We start from the raw sequence: 14,308 nt of genomic DNA, 5'->3' as shown, positions 1-14,308 counted from the left end.
TTCAGTGCTTTATCAATGTACACGCTGGCGATCTGTAGTTCATCCCCATAGTGATCATGAAGCAGTTGCTTCACTTTATAGTAGCCTTTGCTAGGTGGCATATGAGCACAGCTGCGAACTAGCTCTTGTAAACTGTTCCAAAAAGTACAATTTGTCCTGATCATTGTCTGTCTTTCGTTCTATTGAGTGCTCAAACGATCTAATGAAAGATTTGTATTGCAATGTGTCGCCCTTGAAGACAGTAATGTCCTTTGTTGGTAGCTGGGATTGCTTTTGTTGCTTTACCAGAAGCTCAGTGATAACATTCTGATTTTGCATCACTTTTAGCATCTCGTCACCTCTGTTGGCCTGAGCGTTGCTAATCTTGTTGAGCCACTTTTGGTACTTGAGAGTGCAACATTTGCAATTGAGCATGAAAGCCTGGATCAACTGGCTGAGGAAGCGATACACTGGTTTCTTCCTGCTTCATGCCCCCACCTCTTAGCTTTTGTACTAGTGCGTGACTACTGTAACCACGGCTACTGGAACCATCCTCTGATCTTTCATATTCTTTGAGCACTTTTAATTTTGCACTGCTTTCTGCTAATGCGGTTTCCAACTCAAGTTCTTCTTTTGCGCTTTTGATTCTGGCCATTTCAAACTCAAGCTGCTGCCTTTTCTTCTGTGCCGCAGCACGTTCAAGCAGAGCTGCATGTTCCACCTCTTGTCTAACACGTGTCGAGGACACCTGTGATATGGCTGTTCTGCGACTTACTTGAGATCCATATTGACGATTGTGTCCAACATTGCTGACACCTACTTGTGAAATACTGTCACTTGCTTTAACAGCATCTTGCGGGTCAATTTCCGCATCATCCTCTTTTTGAAAAGAGCGTTCATGCACAGCGGCGATCCATGTTTTAGTAGCTTTTATGAATTCTTTGATGGATGCCATTTTGGGTTCAAACCATTGTTCCTGATCAAATGTTTTTTCATCTTCAGACAAAAGGCTTGCAACTTCATTGTTGAGGCAACTAAACTTGTCTACAGCGAGTGAAAAATCATTTTCCATCACATCTTTAACACCTTGTAAACTCTGAGCATCACTCATCATTTTGTCCACTTCATTTCTTTTACTTGTGAGAGCTCCTAATTTTCTTCTTCTTAATGCTATATTTTTTTTGCAATTTCTCCTCTAAGGCTTTCTCTGTCAACCTGCGTGTCCGTCCTGAATCCATTGTATCCTCAAGACATCCAATCTCTTTTTCCTTTTCATCAATCATCTTAATATTGCAGAGTAAGGCTCTAGTTGAATGCAAAGGTTTAAAAGCACTTAACCTTTAAGGCACTTTTTCTTCATAAAACGAGTGCAAACAACTTCTTAAATAAGGCCGAAATCCACATTGACTGTTTCAAGGCTTAAAATACGAGCTGACACGGAGAATCTACAACTTGAATTATTTCCTGCAATCCTCCTTTAATTTCGGCACGGGCTTCAATTATCTTCCTGCGTCGGCTATACATCCTTCCATGGAAATGCACGAGGGTAGTATTTAGGTTTCACGTTACCTTTTCTTGGAGAGTATTTTAAAGGATAACCCGTTTCTGCTGGCTTCATTAGGTGAGCTCTCTTTTGTTATCTCCCCTTCTCCCGAGCGGACAGCTGCGCTCTCCCCGCGCCCGGGCACGTTCCAGCTTATTGATCCTTTAAGCTAGTTTTTTGACAAAATGTAGTGGCACTCCGTCTCTTTCTTCGTCCTCTGTACCACTTTTTGGAGTCAACTCACAGTATTTGCAACGCGAGCGAAAAGACAGGACAGCTTTCCTTCTTTTTAAAAGGTTTACTGAAAAAACTTCAAAATAAAATACAGATTTAACAAACGGTCTAACGCATGGTCAAAAAACTGTGTAGCTTCCATCAATATTGGACTCCAAACTGCTTACGTCACATCCGTCACAACTTTAACTACGCAGTGCTGTCATAACAAACATCCAAGAACATAAACAATAACCTTTTTATCATTTATAAATGACTAAATTATGCCTTTAAAACAATTTTAAACGTTATGAATTTACATGAAATTACTGTTATTAGATTTTAATCATTTTTAACTCGATATTTAGTATTAATCAATAATTTGCATATTGGCTCTTACACTCTTGTATAACATTTGTCGTTCTTGTGCATGAGTAACGTTAGCATCACGAATGGTTCCATTTGAGCATCTTTCCAATACACTTAATTATTCTGCTTTGTAGGCAAATTAATATTTCAACACATTCAGCCGTGAGTTGTGATCGCATTAAATACTCTACTCACCAAAATATATGTACGGCTTAGTGCTTTACAAAGACGAGCAGCTCTAAGTGACCAGGGCTGAGTCGTGTGCTCAGTCTATTCACAACAAGTCCAGCTGCAGAAAACACTCTCTCTGCTGACCACTTACATTTCTCCTCACTTTTCACAGCACCTCTTCTTCCTTTAGTAGTGATAACAGCAGTTTTTCTGAGTTGTAAATGTGACGGGCGCCCTCTTTTGGTATGAATTGGTATTACATGTGACCGCCGGTTAAACTGTAAACAGATCGTCAGTGAATACATTTCTAATCGGTTAAATTCTTAACGGCGATTAATCGATAGATGATTAATCATTAACATCCCGAGTTCAGAACAATGACCTTCTGTGTGTTTGTTGATGTGTTTATAACGGTTTTATACCTCATACATCGTGTTATCTGTCGATGTCACTCCTGATTCTGTAATTACCGTGGGAACTCCTTGGTCTGGTGACTCCAGCTGTCCGGCGGTGCTGCTCCGTGCTGCGCTCTGAGAACTCAGCCTGTGGGTGTTGACGGATGAGGGAGTGGACACACAAAGCACACGTATCTGGTGGACGTTCTGGGTCATACGTGTCAATCAGTACTTACTCAGACCTCGTCTTCAACAACAAGTTTATTTAGAAGTTTTTGTTTCAAAATCACATATTTACAGATTTCTTTGACTTTTTATCAACACTATCATACGTACAGCAGAACTCAGTCAAAGAGACACCAAAGACATTTCAGACAAATATAAACTTATTGAATTAATGTCTTCTACAGTCTTTTCCTCTCGATCTGAAGTTGGAAGTCAGTGAAGTTTAAAGGGTTAAAATAAACGTTATCACATAAATGATGCGTCTCAATGATGAGCTGAGTCAATCAAATCAGTTTGTGTGTTTACGAGGACAAACCTCTGAACTATAAAGTAAATCAACGAACACGATGATCTGATTCTGTCAAATATGTCAAATATTATAATAATAATAATTTATGCTTTATTGATCCCGCGAGGGGAAATTCGTTTTTACACTCTGTCTAGTTAACATGCTACACAAACATAGGCCGAAATACACACACATGCACAAACAGGATCCTGTGGACATGCACTAATGGAGAGGTCTCAGAGTGAGGGGGCTGCCCACAGTGGGCGCTCCTGAGCTGGTGGTGGGGGGGGGGGGGGGGGGGGGGTGTTAGGTGCCTTGCTCAAGGGCACCTCGGCAGTGCTCAGGAAGTGGACTGGCACCTCTCCAGCTACCAGACCAATTTCCGGACTTGCCAGCGATCCTCCGATTCCCAACCCAAGTCCCTACAGACTGAGCAACTGCCGCCCAAATATACCGTGTTGTCACTAAATAGGATGGTTTGTACTCGGATGAGAATCAATACATGAAGTCTTTGATTATTTCACACTGACAGGAGAGATGATCAGAGGTGCAGAGTTTTTACCTCCATAATTCAGACTAGGACTGAAGCAAGGGAAGAGTTTCTCAGTGAAGGAGCAGTCTGTAAAGGAGTAGATCAGAGCTGCAGAGTCCACATCATAAAAGGAGACCAGACCCTCCTCATAATCCACAAACACCCCCACCTTCTCAGGACGACACTTCAGAGAGGGACAGACTGAAGGGCCAGTACAGGCTTTATATTCATTTCCATTTCTCAAACATATACTCCAGAAACCTTTCTCAGGACACGCTGTGATTAATCCCTTCCTGTTGATGGACTCTCTGACCACTCCTAAATCCCAATCAGTCTTTCCTTTAACCTGAACCTCAAAGTAAAATCTGCCTGAAGAGAAACTCTGCTTTCCTAAAACACAAACACAAGAAGAGAATCTCTCTGGGTTGTCTGGAAGATTCTTCGTCACGTCACCATGATGAACTTGTTTCCCATCTTCAGACAGGATGAGATCAGGATGTGCTGTATCAGGATCAAGAGTTACATCCACAGCATACTGCTGGACTCTCTTCAGCTCAGCTTGAACCAACTTCTTCATCTCTTCACTGAGAGTCTCCTCCAGCTGAGCCACAGCGTTCCTCACAGTCTCCTCATAAAGTGGTTGACAGACATTAACCTCTGTCCAGTCTTTGGTGGGTGGAGCAGAGTTAACAGACTGGACTCTCTGGATTAGATGGAGGTGGTCTTCAGAGCGTGAGAGCTGCTGCACCTCAGTGCTCCTCTTCATCAGCTCACAGATTTCCTGCTCCAGCTCTTTGATGAAAGCTTCGGCCTGTTTCTCTGTTGTTTTCAGCTTCTTTTCGATCGTGTCGATGAGCTCGGCCCGGCCTCTCTCAACAGACTTCTTCAGAGCGGTGAAGACTCGAACACCTTCTGCCATCTCTCTGTCTGCATCGTCCTTACTGAGGTCCACTGAGTGTTTGATCTCTTGAATCTTCAGTTGTCTTTTCTGGATCATCTGCTGAATTTCAGCCTCTGTCTCCTCTAGCTCTGCCTTCTTTTCTTCATATTCTTCTTTCAGAGGAACAAACTTGTGTGTCTTGTGGTCTAAAACAGAGCAGAGCATGCAGACACAGGTCTGATCGGTCTTACAGAACAGCTCCAGAGGTTTATCGTGCTTCATACACATCCTGTCCTCCAGGTTCTCCACAGGGTCGATCAGCTGGTGTCTTTTCAGACGTGAAGCTGTCAGATGAGGCTCCAGGTGAGTCTCACAGTAGGAGACCAGACAGTCTAAGCAGGACTTCAGGGCCTTCAGTTTGGGTCCAGTGCAGACGTCACAGAGAACTTCTCCTGGTTTGGACTCTTGTAGCTCTGAGCTGCTGCTGCTGGCTTCCTGCTGAGCTTTGTCTCTGAACTGACCAACCATCTCAGAGAGCAAAGTGTTGACGTGCAGCTCAGGTCTGGTGTTAAAAACCTTCTTACATATTGGACACCTGTACTGGTCGCTGGTGTTCCAGTGTTCAGTGATGCAGTTTTTGCAGAAGTTGTGTCCACATGATATGGTGACAGGATCATTGAACACATCCAGACAGATGGAGCAGAGAAACTGATCCTCAGACCGATGATAGTTTGCAGCAGCCATATCTACACAAAGTGAAAGAAAGAAAAATATTAGATTAATTTACTCGCAGGTTTAGACAGCAGGTGATCTGCGTGATGACAATCCAGTCCAGCCCTGACAGTAGGTGAGTAACAGGATATATAAACATTGCACAAAAAATCTGGAAATTTGTGTTTAGTAGATTTTTTGTTTGTTTGTTGTAACAATGCTTCTTGGCAATAAACATTATACTGTTGGAAAGCCTGTTTATTTCTCTTTTAAATGTTGCCACATTTGTAAGGAACATGCATTTGTGGGATGAGCAGCAGAGTTGAGGATGTGGGTTGTGCCCATGAAAAACATGACTTGAATGAAAACAAATTTCACTTCCTTCTCTGCTTCCTTCAAATTAAAAGCCTAATTTTTGTTTCTCCATGTCAAGCTTTTATTGTGAAACAGCCAGAGGAAATAGAATTTAGTTTGGCAGCAGGATGTTATCAGTAAACAACAACGATACAAGGAAGTTAGAAATAAACCAAAGTCCAAATGAGAGAACCTCAGTTACACACACACACACACACACACACCCACCCACCCACCCACACACACACACACACAGTTTAACAAGCTGGAGTATGAAGAGAGAGTGAAATGAAGAGTTGAGTGTAAATCCTGGTTGTTCAAAGTGTAAACATGATCAGCTGTACTCACCAGTGTTTGCAGAGACTCTGCTGTGTCGTTGACAAAGATTGGATGAAGTTAGTTTAATTTCTTTGAAGAGAAACGGAAACCTTTCTGGACGGCTGCGTGGTCGACACCCTGACAAACTTTAAGTTTTATTTCTTCAGAGTGACGCTGAAGCTCTCCTCCCTCACCTGTGGCTCCACCTCTAACTGCAGCTTGTTTCTTCCCTCTGAGTCACAGGGCTGTTGTGAAATACCAGCTTCAATAGACTGATCTGATCTGATCTGAGAAGAGGAAGAGTCTCATTAAAGTCGTCGTATCTTCTTTGTGAATAAGATACTCGAGTTCATTTATTACAGTCACTCTCGTATCAGGAGAGTTTGGTGCTTGTTGTGGCAGCAGAACAGAACTGATCACTTCTTGTATCTTCATGTTGGGCTCCATCTAGTGGTCGTTGTGTGTCATAGCAGCAGTCAGAGGTCTACATGGAAACCTGTTGTTTCTGCAGCAGTGTAGCAGGAGAGTCCTGTAGGAGTGGTCTGACACCACCAGGCCTGTGTGGTTTCTGGAATTGTTCAGAATTTAATTATTTTCTGTATTTATAAACCCAGCTGACAGACTGTCAGTGATGGAGTTTAGTTTGAAACAATAAGGTCAACATAGAAGAGTAAAGCTTCATTCTTCTTCCTCGTCTTGTTACCTGTGAGAAGAACAAACAGCTCAGATGTCTCGGGATGTAAACCTGAAGTGTTCTTCCTGGTTTTTATTCATGCTCTCACGTGTCTCTAACGTGTCTGAATTGAATTGTTTGATCTTCAGAGCTCTGCAGCGTGTCAGGTCATGATTTGTTTTGTGTGTGTGCAGACGTGAAGAAGCAACAGAAGAAGAAGAAGAAGAAGAAGAAAGGGGAGGAGGAGGAGCGCACCGCTGAGGAGGAAGAAGAGCTGGAGAAACAAAAGGTCAGAGGTCAATGGCTGCAGCTCCACGTGAGTTTATCACATCTGTAAATATCACCTGAAGACAGCATCTCAACGTGTGTGTGTGTGTGTGTGTGTGTGTGTGTGTGTGTGTGTGTGTGTGTGTGTGTGTGTGTGTGTGTGTGTGTGTGTGTGTGTGTGTGTGTGTGTGTGTGTGTGTGTGTGTGTGTGTGTGTGTGTGTTTGTTTTCTGTGTGTGTGTGTGTGTGTGTGTGTTTTCTGTGTGTCTGTGTGTCTGTGTTTTCTGTGTGTGTGTGTGTGTGTGTGTGTGTGTGTGTGTGTGTGTGTGTGTGTGTGTGTGTGTGTGTGTGTGTCTGTGTTTTCTGTGTTTGTGTGTGTGTGTGTGTGTGTGTTTGTTTTCTGTGTGTGTGTGTGTGTGTGTGTGTGTTTTCTGTGTGTCTGTGTGTCTGTGTTTTCTGTGTGTGTGTGTGTGTGTGTGTGTGTGTGTGTGTGTGTGTGTGTGTGTGTGTGTGTGTGTGTGTGTGTGTGTGTGTGTGTGTGTGTGTGTCTGTGTTTTCTGTGTGTCTGTCTGTCTGTCTGTCTGTGTGTGTGTTTGTTTTCTGTGTGTGTGTGTGTGTGTGTGTGTGTTTTCTGTGTGTCTGTGTGTCTGTGTTTTCTGTGTGTGTGTGTGTGTGTGTGTGTGTGTGTGTGTGTGTGTGTGTGTGTGTGTGTGTGTGTGTGTGTGTGTGTGTGTGTGTGTGTGTGTGTGTGTGTGTGTGTGTGTGTGTGTGTGTGTGTGCAGGCGGAGATGGCCCTGCTGATGGAGGACGAGGGCGACGAAGCCAAACACAAACACTTTAATTACGATAAGATCGTGGAGCAGCAGAATCTGAGCCAGAAGAAGAAGAAGCTGCTGAAGAAGAAGGGGGAGGAGCTTCAGCAGGAAGACCAATTCCAGGTGGGTGTGATGATGTCACAGGTCGTGCTGCTCCAGCTGAATGTCCTCCGGTTTCCAGGACTTGACTTTAGCATTCGGCCGCTAAATGTTCAAACTTTTGGTTTGACCACAATCGTCCCGTTTAACGTGTTTTGATCTGATTTCAAAGATGAACTGTCGACCTGAAGAAGAAATAAATATATAGACGTTCATTTCCCTCTCTCGTGGTGTGATGGAGTCAAAGGAAGGCTGTTAGCTCTGTGTTGACTAAATCGTGGTCATGACGATGTTGTAACATTCTCCCTCTCTCTCTGTTTGTGCGTCCAGGTGGATGTGAAGGACCCTCGTTTCCAGGCCATGTTCACCTCCCACCTCTTCAACCTGGACCCCTCCCACCCCAGCTACAAGAAGACCAACGCCACGCAGAGCATCCTGACGGAGAAGCAGCGCCGCAGAGACGAGGAGCAGCGGCGCCTGGAGGACGGGCTCAGAGATCAGGGGGAGGGAGCCGACAGGAAGCAGGTGGCGGGGAAGAAACGGGAAAAGGACCGTGACGCCGCGGCGGCGGTCGACCTCACCTCGAAGAAAGCGATGGACCCGAGTCTGTCTATGCTCGTCAAGTCGATTAAAAGCAAAACGGAGCAGTTTCAGGCTCGCAAGAAACAGAAACTGGTGTAGGTGGAACTCTCAACACAAAAGTGTGCAGACCGGCAGAGACTGGGAGAAGTCCCAGCCTGCAGGAACAGTTTCTCCTGATGAACTCTACTTCCTGTTTGATGTTTTTATACAGAAAGAGACGCCACAAAGTAGAAGAAGGTGCAGGAAAAAGTGAATGGTGCTGCATCACATGCTGTGAGAATGTTTTATTTGGACAGTTTCTTCACACAGAACTCTTAAAGAAGCCCTGCAGTTATTTTCAAACACATGAAGAAGAAGAGAGCGACGCCCTGGACCTCAAGAAACACGTTCACCATCATGACACCGAGGTTTTTACTTTAGTAAATCACTTTTCACATTTCAGCTTTCTTTGGGGGAGATTGTTCCTCCAGCAGCTGTGAGCTGATGTTTCTGTGAGCTGTCAGCATCTTACCCCGTTTCCACGTACTCCAAGAGCGTCGCGGTCGGTCAGCGCCGTGCACGGTCAGCGCCGTGCACTACACCGCAGCTCACCGCCACTCTACTCAATGATCGTGTTTCCACAGCGAGCGCCGCGTTTCAAACACGCTGTGAATCTGTTTCAGACGGAGCACGCTGCAGGCACGCGTCAAGCTGGACAGGAAGTCAGACGAGGAAACGCACAGAGTGCGCTGTCAATTTCAAAATAAAACACAACATACGGACTCCTGATCGTATTTTCCATCACTCGTAGTCGGAGTAGTTCTCCTGTGAAGGATCCAGTGGGGGCAGAGTGCGCCGCCCGATGGAGCAAAAACCGCGGCGCTGACAGACCGCGGCGTGCACGGAGTGTGTGTGAATTGGGAGTGACAGAGTGACGCTGTTTCTAAAGTGGTGAAAAGTTTTCTTTCTTTAAATGAATGTTTCTTTGGTAACTCGAGTTCCAATAAAGAGAAGTTTGTGATGTGAAGATGATCTGGCATGAGGATAATTTTATCTGCAGGTCAAATGAAGATGACAACATAACATCTTGTGAATTCTGTGTTTCTGATTGGTCCTTTGGATTCAGCAGAACGCCCTGCAGTCATCACGTCCTGGAGCTGTCAATCAAACCAAGTCTCCACATTCTGCTTCCCTTAAAGCAGGGGTGTCAAAGTCCTATTGGGCCGGGGGCCGGATTTGTTCAAATGAGACCTCAAGTGGGCCGGACTAATTGTGCAGACATCACTATAACTCAACACATGGATATATAGGCTAATGTATGATTAGAAAAAAATACAAAAAAAGGTACTTGTATAGAAAACTGCATATGAACACATAAAATGTATAAGTACATTAAGCAGAGGGGTTAACTCTCATTGCAAACTGCGTGTGTGTGTGTGTGTGTGTGTGTGTGTGTGCGTGTGCGTGTGCGTGTGCGTGTGCGTGTGCGTGTGTGTGTGTGTGTGTGTGTGTGTGTGTGTGTGTGTGTGTGTGTGTGTGTGTGTGTCTGTGTGTCTGTGTGTCTGTGTGTCTGTGTGTCTGTGTTTTCTGTGTGTGTGTGTGTGTGTGTGTGTGTGTGTGTGTGTGTGTGTGTGTGTGAAGGTTCATCACAGATTAAACCTGCTCACATGAATCTGTTGTCACAAACACACAGAGTGTCTTTGATGTAAACAGTCATCTTCAGGTATTTTAGTATTAGGCATTATAAAATGATAACATGTTTCCAAACCAACAGACTTGAATTGATCCTCCAATTGATCACTGCAGTCTGATCAGCTCCGTGTGGAGTTCAACTTCTTTAACTAAGTAAACTCAGTTAAACCACTTTTGATATGAGTCTGGCAGTCTGTTCTTCTACGTGTCCGCAATATCGTGATCTAACTCTGTCACTGACTTTTTATGCGCCATGAATCTGTGCCATCTCCGTGCAGTAATTCAAGGAAGAATTATAGCTCTGCTCCACAGTTAAACCAGCGGACCTCTGTATGATCGGACAGCCTGTGTGTGATATTGTTTTCAGATAAGAATGAAATGTTCAGTAATAGTTATATTTTTACAGTCTGATTAAAGCTGGTGATAAAGGCACAACAGCAGGCTACTGCATTTAGAAGTGATGTCTGAAACCTTTACGTGATCAACAAGTTCACCTCTGGGTGACCTAAAAATGAACCATCTGTAAATAAAATCAGTTAATATTCATTTTAATTTACTGTTTTTACAATAACCAGAGGTAAAACTAGTCGGGAGATGCATCAGGCTCAACACCGGTGTCCACAAACTACACTGGATGTGAGGAGACGGTCTGGGCCGTTACGCAGGACAGAGAGGATTGTTTTTTATTTGCACGAGCTGCTCTTTGTGGCTCACTCCATAGGAAGCTTTGTTATTATCAGCCAAACTTTTGTTTTCCATCAGTCAAGCCAGAAGAAACTGGTAAGAAGAGTGGACAGAACTGAAGACCGTCAGGATGAGCGCGCAGTGCAGCGCCCCCTGTGGTTAAGTCTCGTAGCTTTCATACAATTCTGGCAACTTGTGAGCAAATAAAACTAAAGAAATATCGCTCCTTCGATCTCTCTTGAAAACCTGCATTCTGTGTCACCTCTCTCAGGTGTTCAGCCTGTTTGCTGATTAGCGTAATGCAGGAGCAGCTCGTGCGCTCAGCCACTCCTCTTTTTTATGATGCTCCCTGCTGAGAAGATAATTCAAGTGCCCCGTTTAATTAATATTCGTATCATGATATCAACCTTTACGTTGCTCATTTTAATACAATTCGGGGAAAATACATATTACAAAAATGTATTTTATAAAAAATCTCAAAATATTTTTCAATACATTTCCTCCTTCTTCCCAAAATGTCTCGCGGGCCGTATGTTTGACATCCCTGCCTTAAAGTGTCTTCAATCACAGGCTGCTGTTTAAGACGTTTTGCTGATTCTTTGTCGGGAGACTCAAAACATCTGCTCCTTCTTCAATACATCGTGACACTGAGCAAAGAGCAGTGTACGCGATTCTCTCCTCTCACAGCTGAGACGTTTCAAACGGACAAGCTGGTTCCTGCAGCTCCTTCAAAATAAAAGCTTTTATTGTGATGCAGCATCTTTAAGAAGCTCCGGTACGTTTGTTTGTTTATCAGAGAAGAAGCTCCAAACTATTCACATTCTGAGCCACGGAGAGAAAATGACAAACTATTGAACCAATCAGATTTTTACAAAGGCTTGTTTGGGACAAGCGGGCACAATCTGCACGTCGGGTTGTCGCCACGATTGAAGATTGTTAAACATCGATTTGATTGTAGTGTAGTTTCAACACCATGGCAACAGAAACAGAGTAATGGATAACTTCCTGTTTTTAATCGGCTAAACTCGCAGACTGAGTCATGCACACGTCTTGGTAACGTGACTGATTTGTGTAATTTAGACTGTGCTGTCTCTCTGGGTTAAAAATATAATGAATAAATATCATTCAATGAAAGAAGATTTTCATGATCTCATTACTGGGAGAACTGGGAGTCCGTGGACACTGTTTGCTGAAGACAGTGAGGGGGGCATGAGGCAGCTGAAGCCGGTCAGAGGAGTCTCTCCCCTCATTAAAAATGAGAGAGTAAGTGAAGGTAGAGCGATAGCGCACGAGCAGGGGGGTCTCACTTTAGCTCCGCCTCCCCCGCCCCGACCCCTTTCTGTGGGAAGAAGCTGTTACAGAACCTGGAAGTTCTGCTTCGGAGGCTGCGGAACCTCTTTCCAGAGTCCAGCAGCGAAAACAGTCCTTGGTGGGGGTGGGAGGTGTCTCTGCTGATTTTCTGAGCCCTGGTCAGACAGCGGATCTTTGCAATCTCCTGGATGGGAGGAAGTGGAGTCTTAATGATCTTTTCCACCGTCCTCACCACTCTCTGCAGGGACTTCCAGTCGGAGGCACTGCAGGCTTCCGGACCAGACAGAGATGCAGTTTGTTATGATGCTCTCTATAGTGCCTCTGTAGAAGGTGGTGAGAATAGGAGGAGGGAGGTGTGCTCTCTTCATCCGACGCAGAAAGTGCATGCGCTGCTGCGCTTTTTTCACAAGAGCACCGGTGTGAAGGGACCAGGTCAGAGTGTCTGTTATCTGCACCCCCAGGAACTTTGTGCTGCTAACTCTCTCCACTGCTGTGCCATTGATGAGGAGTGGTGTGTGGCTGGGCTGGCGCCTCCTGAAGTCGACGATGATCTCTTTGGTTTTATCGACGTTCAGGGTCAGGTTGTTGGTTCTGCACCAGTCAACCAGATGTTTCACCTCCTCTCTGTAGTCCATGTCGTTGTTGTCACGGATGAGGCCCACTACTGTTGTGTCGTCTGCAAACTTCACGATGTGGTTAGTAGTGGACCTGGCGCAGCAGTCATGGGTCATCAGGGTGAACAGCAGCGGACTCAGGACGCAGCCCTGAGGGGAGCCGGTGCTCAGGGAGAGGACACTGGAGGTGTTGTTGCCCACCCGCACAGACTGGGGTCTGTTTGTGAGGAAGTCAAGCAGCCAGTTACATAGGGGGGTGCTGAAACCAAGGGGGGCCAGTTTGCTCACCAGATGCTGCGGGATGATTGTATTGAACGCTGAGCTGAAGTCCAGAAACAACATCCGCACATGTGTGTCCTTCTCTTCCAGATGTTGTAAGCCCAGGTGGAGTGCAGAGGAGATGGCATCCTCTGTGGAGCGGTTTGGGCGGTAAGCAAACTGGTACGGGTCGAATGTGGGGGGAAGTCTGGAGACAATGTGGTCCTTTACCAGCCTCTCAAAGCACTTCATCATGATGGGGGTTAGTGCTACAGGGCGGTAATCATTGAGCGAGGAGATTGTGGATTTTTTAGGCACTGGTATGATTGTAGCAGTCTTTAAACATGATGGTACCACAGCCTGGATCAGCGAGGTGTTGAAGATGTCTGTGAGAACCCCAGCCAGCTGGTCAGCACATTCCTTAAGCACCCGTCCCGGTATGTCGTCAGGGCCCGCTGCTTTCTGGGTGTTCACTCTCCTCAGGGTTCTCCGGACATCAGCTGCGTCCAGGCTGATTGGCTGCTCATCGGAGTGAGGAATAGATTTCCTCGCTGGAGTGGTGTTGAGTGCCTCAAACCTTGCAAAGTAGTTGTTGAGGTCGTTGAGGTCGTTGATGTTGTTGTCACAGGGGGGAGGAGTAGCTTTATAGTCTGTGATGACTTGGATGCCCTGCCACATTCGTCTGGTGTTCGTGGGGTCCTCGAAGAAGTCCTGCACTTTCTGACTGTGAGCACGCTTTGCAACCTTTATGGCACGGTTCAGGTTGGCTCTGGCTGTTTTTAGTGCCACCATGTCGCCAGATTTAAAAACGTCGTTCCGGGCTTTCAGCATTGCACGTACCTTCACTAGTCATCCAGGGTTTCTCGTTGGCCCGTGTGGAGATGTTCTTGATCACACTAACATCCTCCATGCACTTCTGAATGTATGCAGACACAGACTCGGCATACTCCTCCACACACGTCTGGTGATTGTCCGTAGCAGCCGCCTTGAACATGTCCCAGTCCGTGCATTCAAAGCAGTCCTGTAATGCTTCCATAGCTCCCTCAGGCCAGGCCCTCACCTGCTTCACTGTGGGTTTTTTCTTGATCAGCAGGGACTTGTATGCTGGAATTAGCATCACAGAGAGATGGTCTGAGGAGCCAAGGTGGGGGCGGGGTGCAGCCTTGAATGCCTTCTTGATGTTGCTGTAGGCCAGGTCCAGCATGCTCCCACCCCTGGTTGCAAAATCCACATATTGGTGGAAATGAGGAAAAACAGTTTTCATATTGGCCTGATTAAAGTCCCCTGCCACAATGAAAACTCCCTCTGGATGTGTAGATTGCAGTTCACTGATGGAGCGGTATAAAACATTCAGGG

At 45.4% G+C, this 14,308-nt stretch overlaps 2 protein-coding genes across 2 annotated transcripts; one reads left to right on the top strand and one right to left on the bottom strand.

Annotated features, from left to right (window-relative positions):
• Positions 1–2,913: 2,913 nt before the first annotated feature.
• LOC136180470 (E3 ubiquitin-protein ligase TRIM39-like) lies at positions 2,914–5,355 on the bottom strand. Its single transcript, XM_065960237.1, has one exon. It carries the CDS (start codon positions 5,338–5,340, stop codon positions 3,700–3,702), a length of 1,641 nt encoding a protein of 546 aa, XP_065816309.1. The 5' UTR covers positions 5,341–5,355; the 3' UTR covers positions 2,914–3,699.
• Positions 5,356–8,131: 2,776 nt separating this feature from the next.
• LOC136180481 (ESF1 homolog) lies at positions 8,132–9,487 on the top strand. The gene has a single exon (XM_065960316.1). It carries the CDS (start codon positions 8,193–8,195, stop codon positions 8,511–8,513), a length of 321 nt encoding a protein of 106 aa, XP_065816388.1. The 5' UTR covers positions 8,132–8,192; the 3' UTR covers positions 8,514–9,487.
• The last annotated feature ends 4,821 nt before the right edge of the window (positions 9,488–14,308 follow it).

The sequence above is a fragment of the Labrus bergylta genome, chromosome 1 (genome assembly GCF_963930695.1).
Source record: "Labrus bergylta chromosome 1, fLabBer1.1, whole genome shotgun sequence".
NCBI classification, from domain to species: domain Eukaryota; kingdom Metazoa; phylum Chordata; class Actinopteri; order Labriformes; family Labridae; genus Labrus; species Labrus bergylta.
The sequence above is the reverse complement of the archived record's forward strand: the minus strand, read 5'-3'. Positions and strand labels throughout refer to the sequence as shown.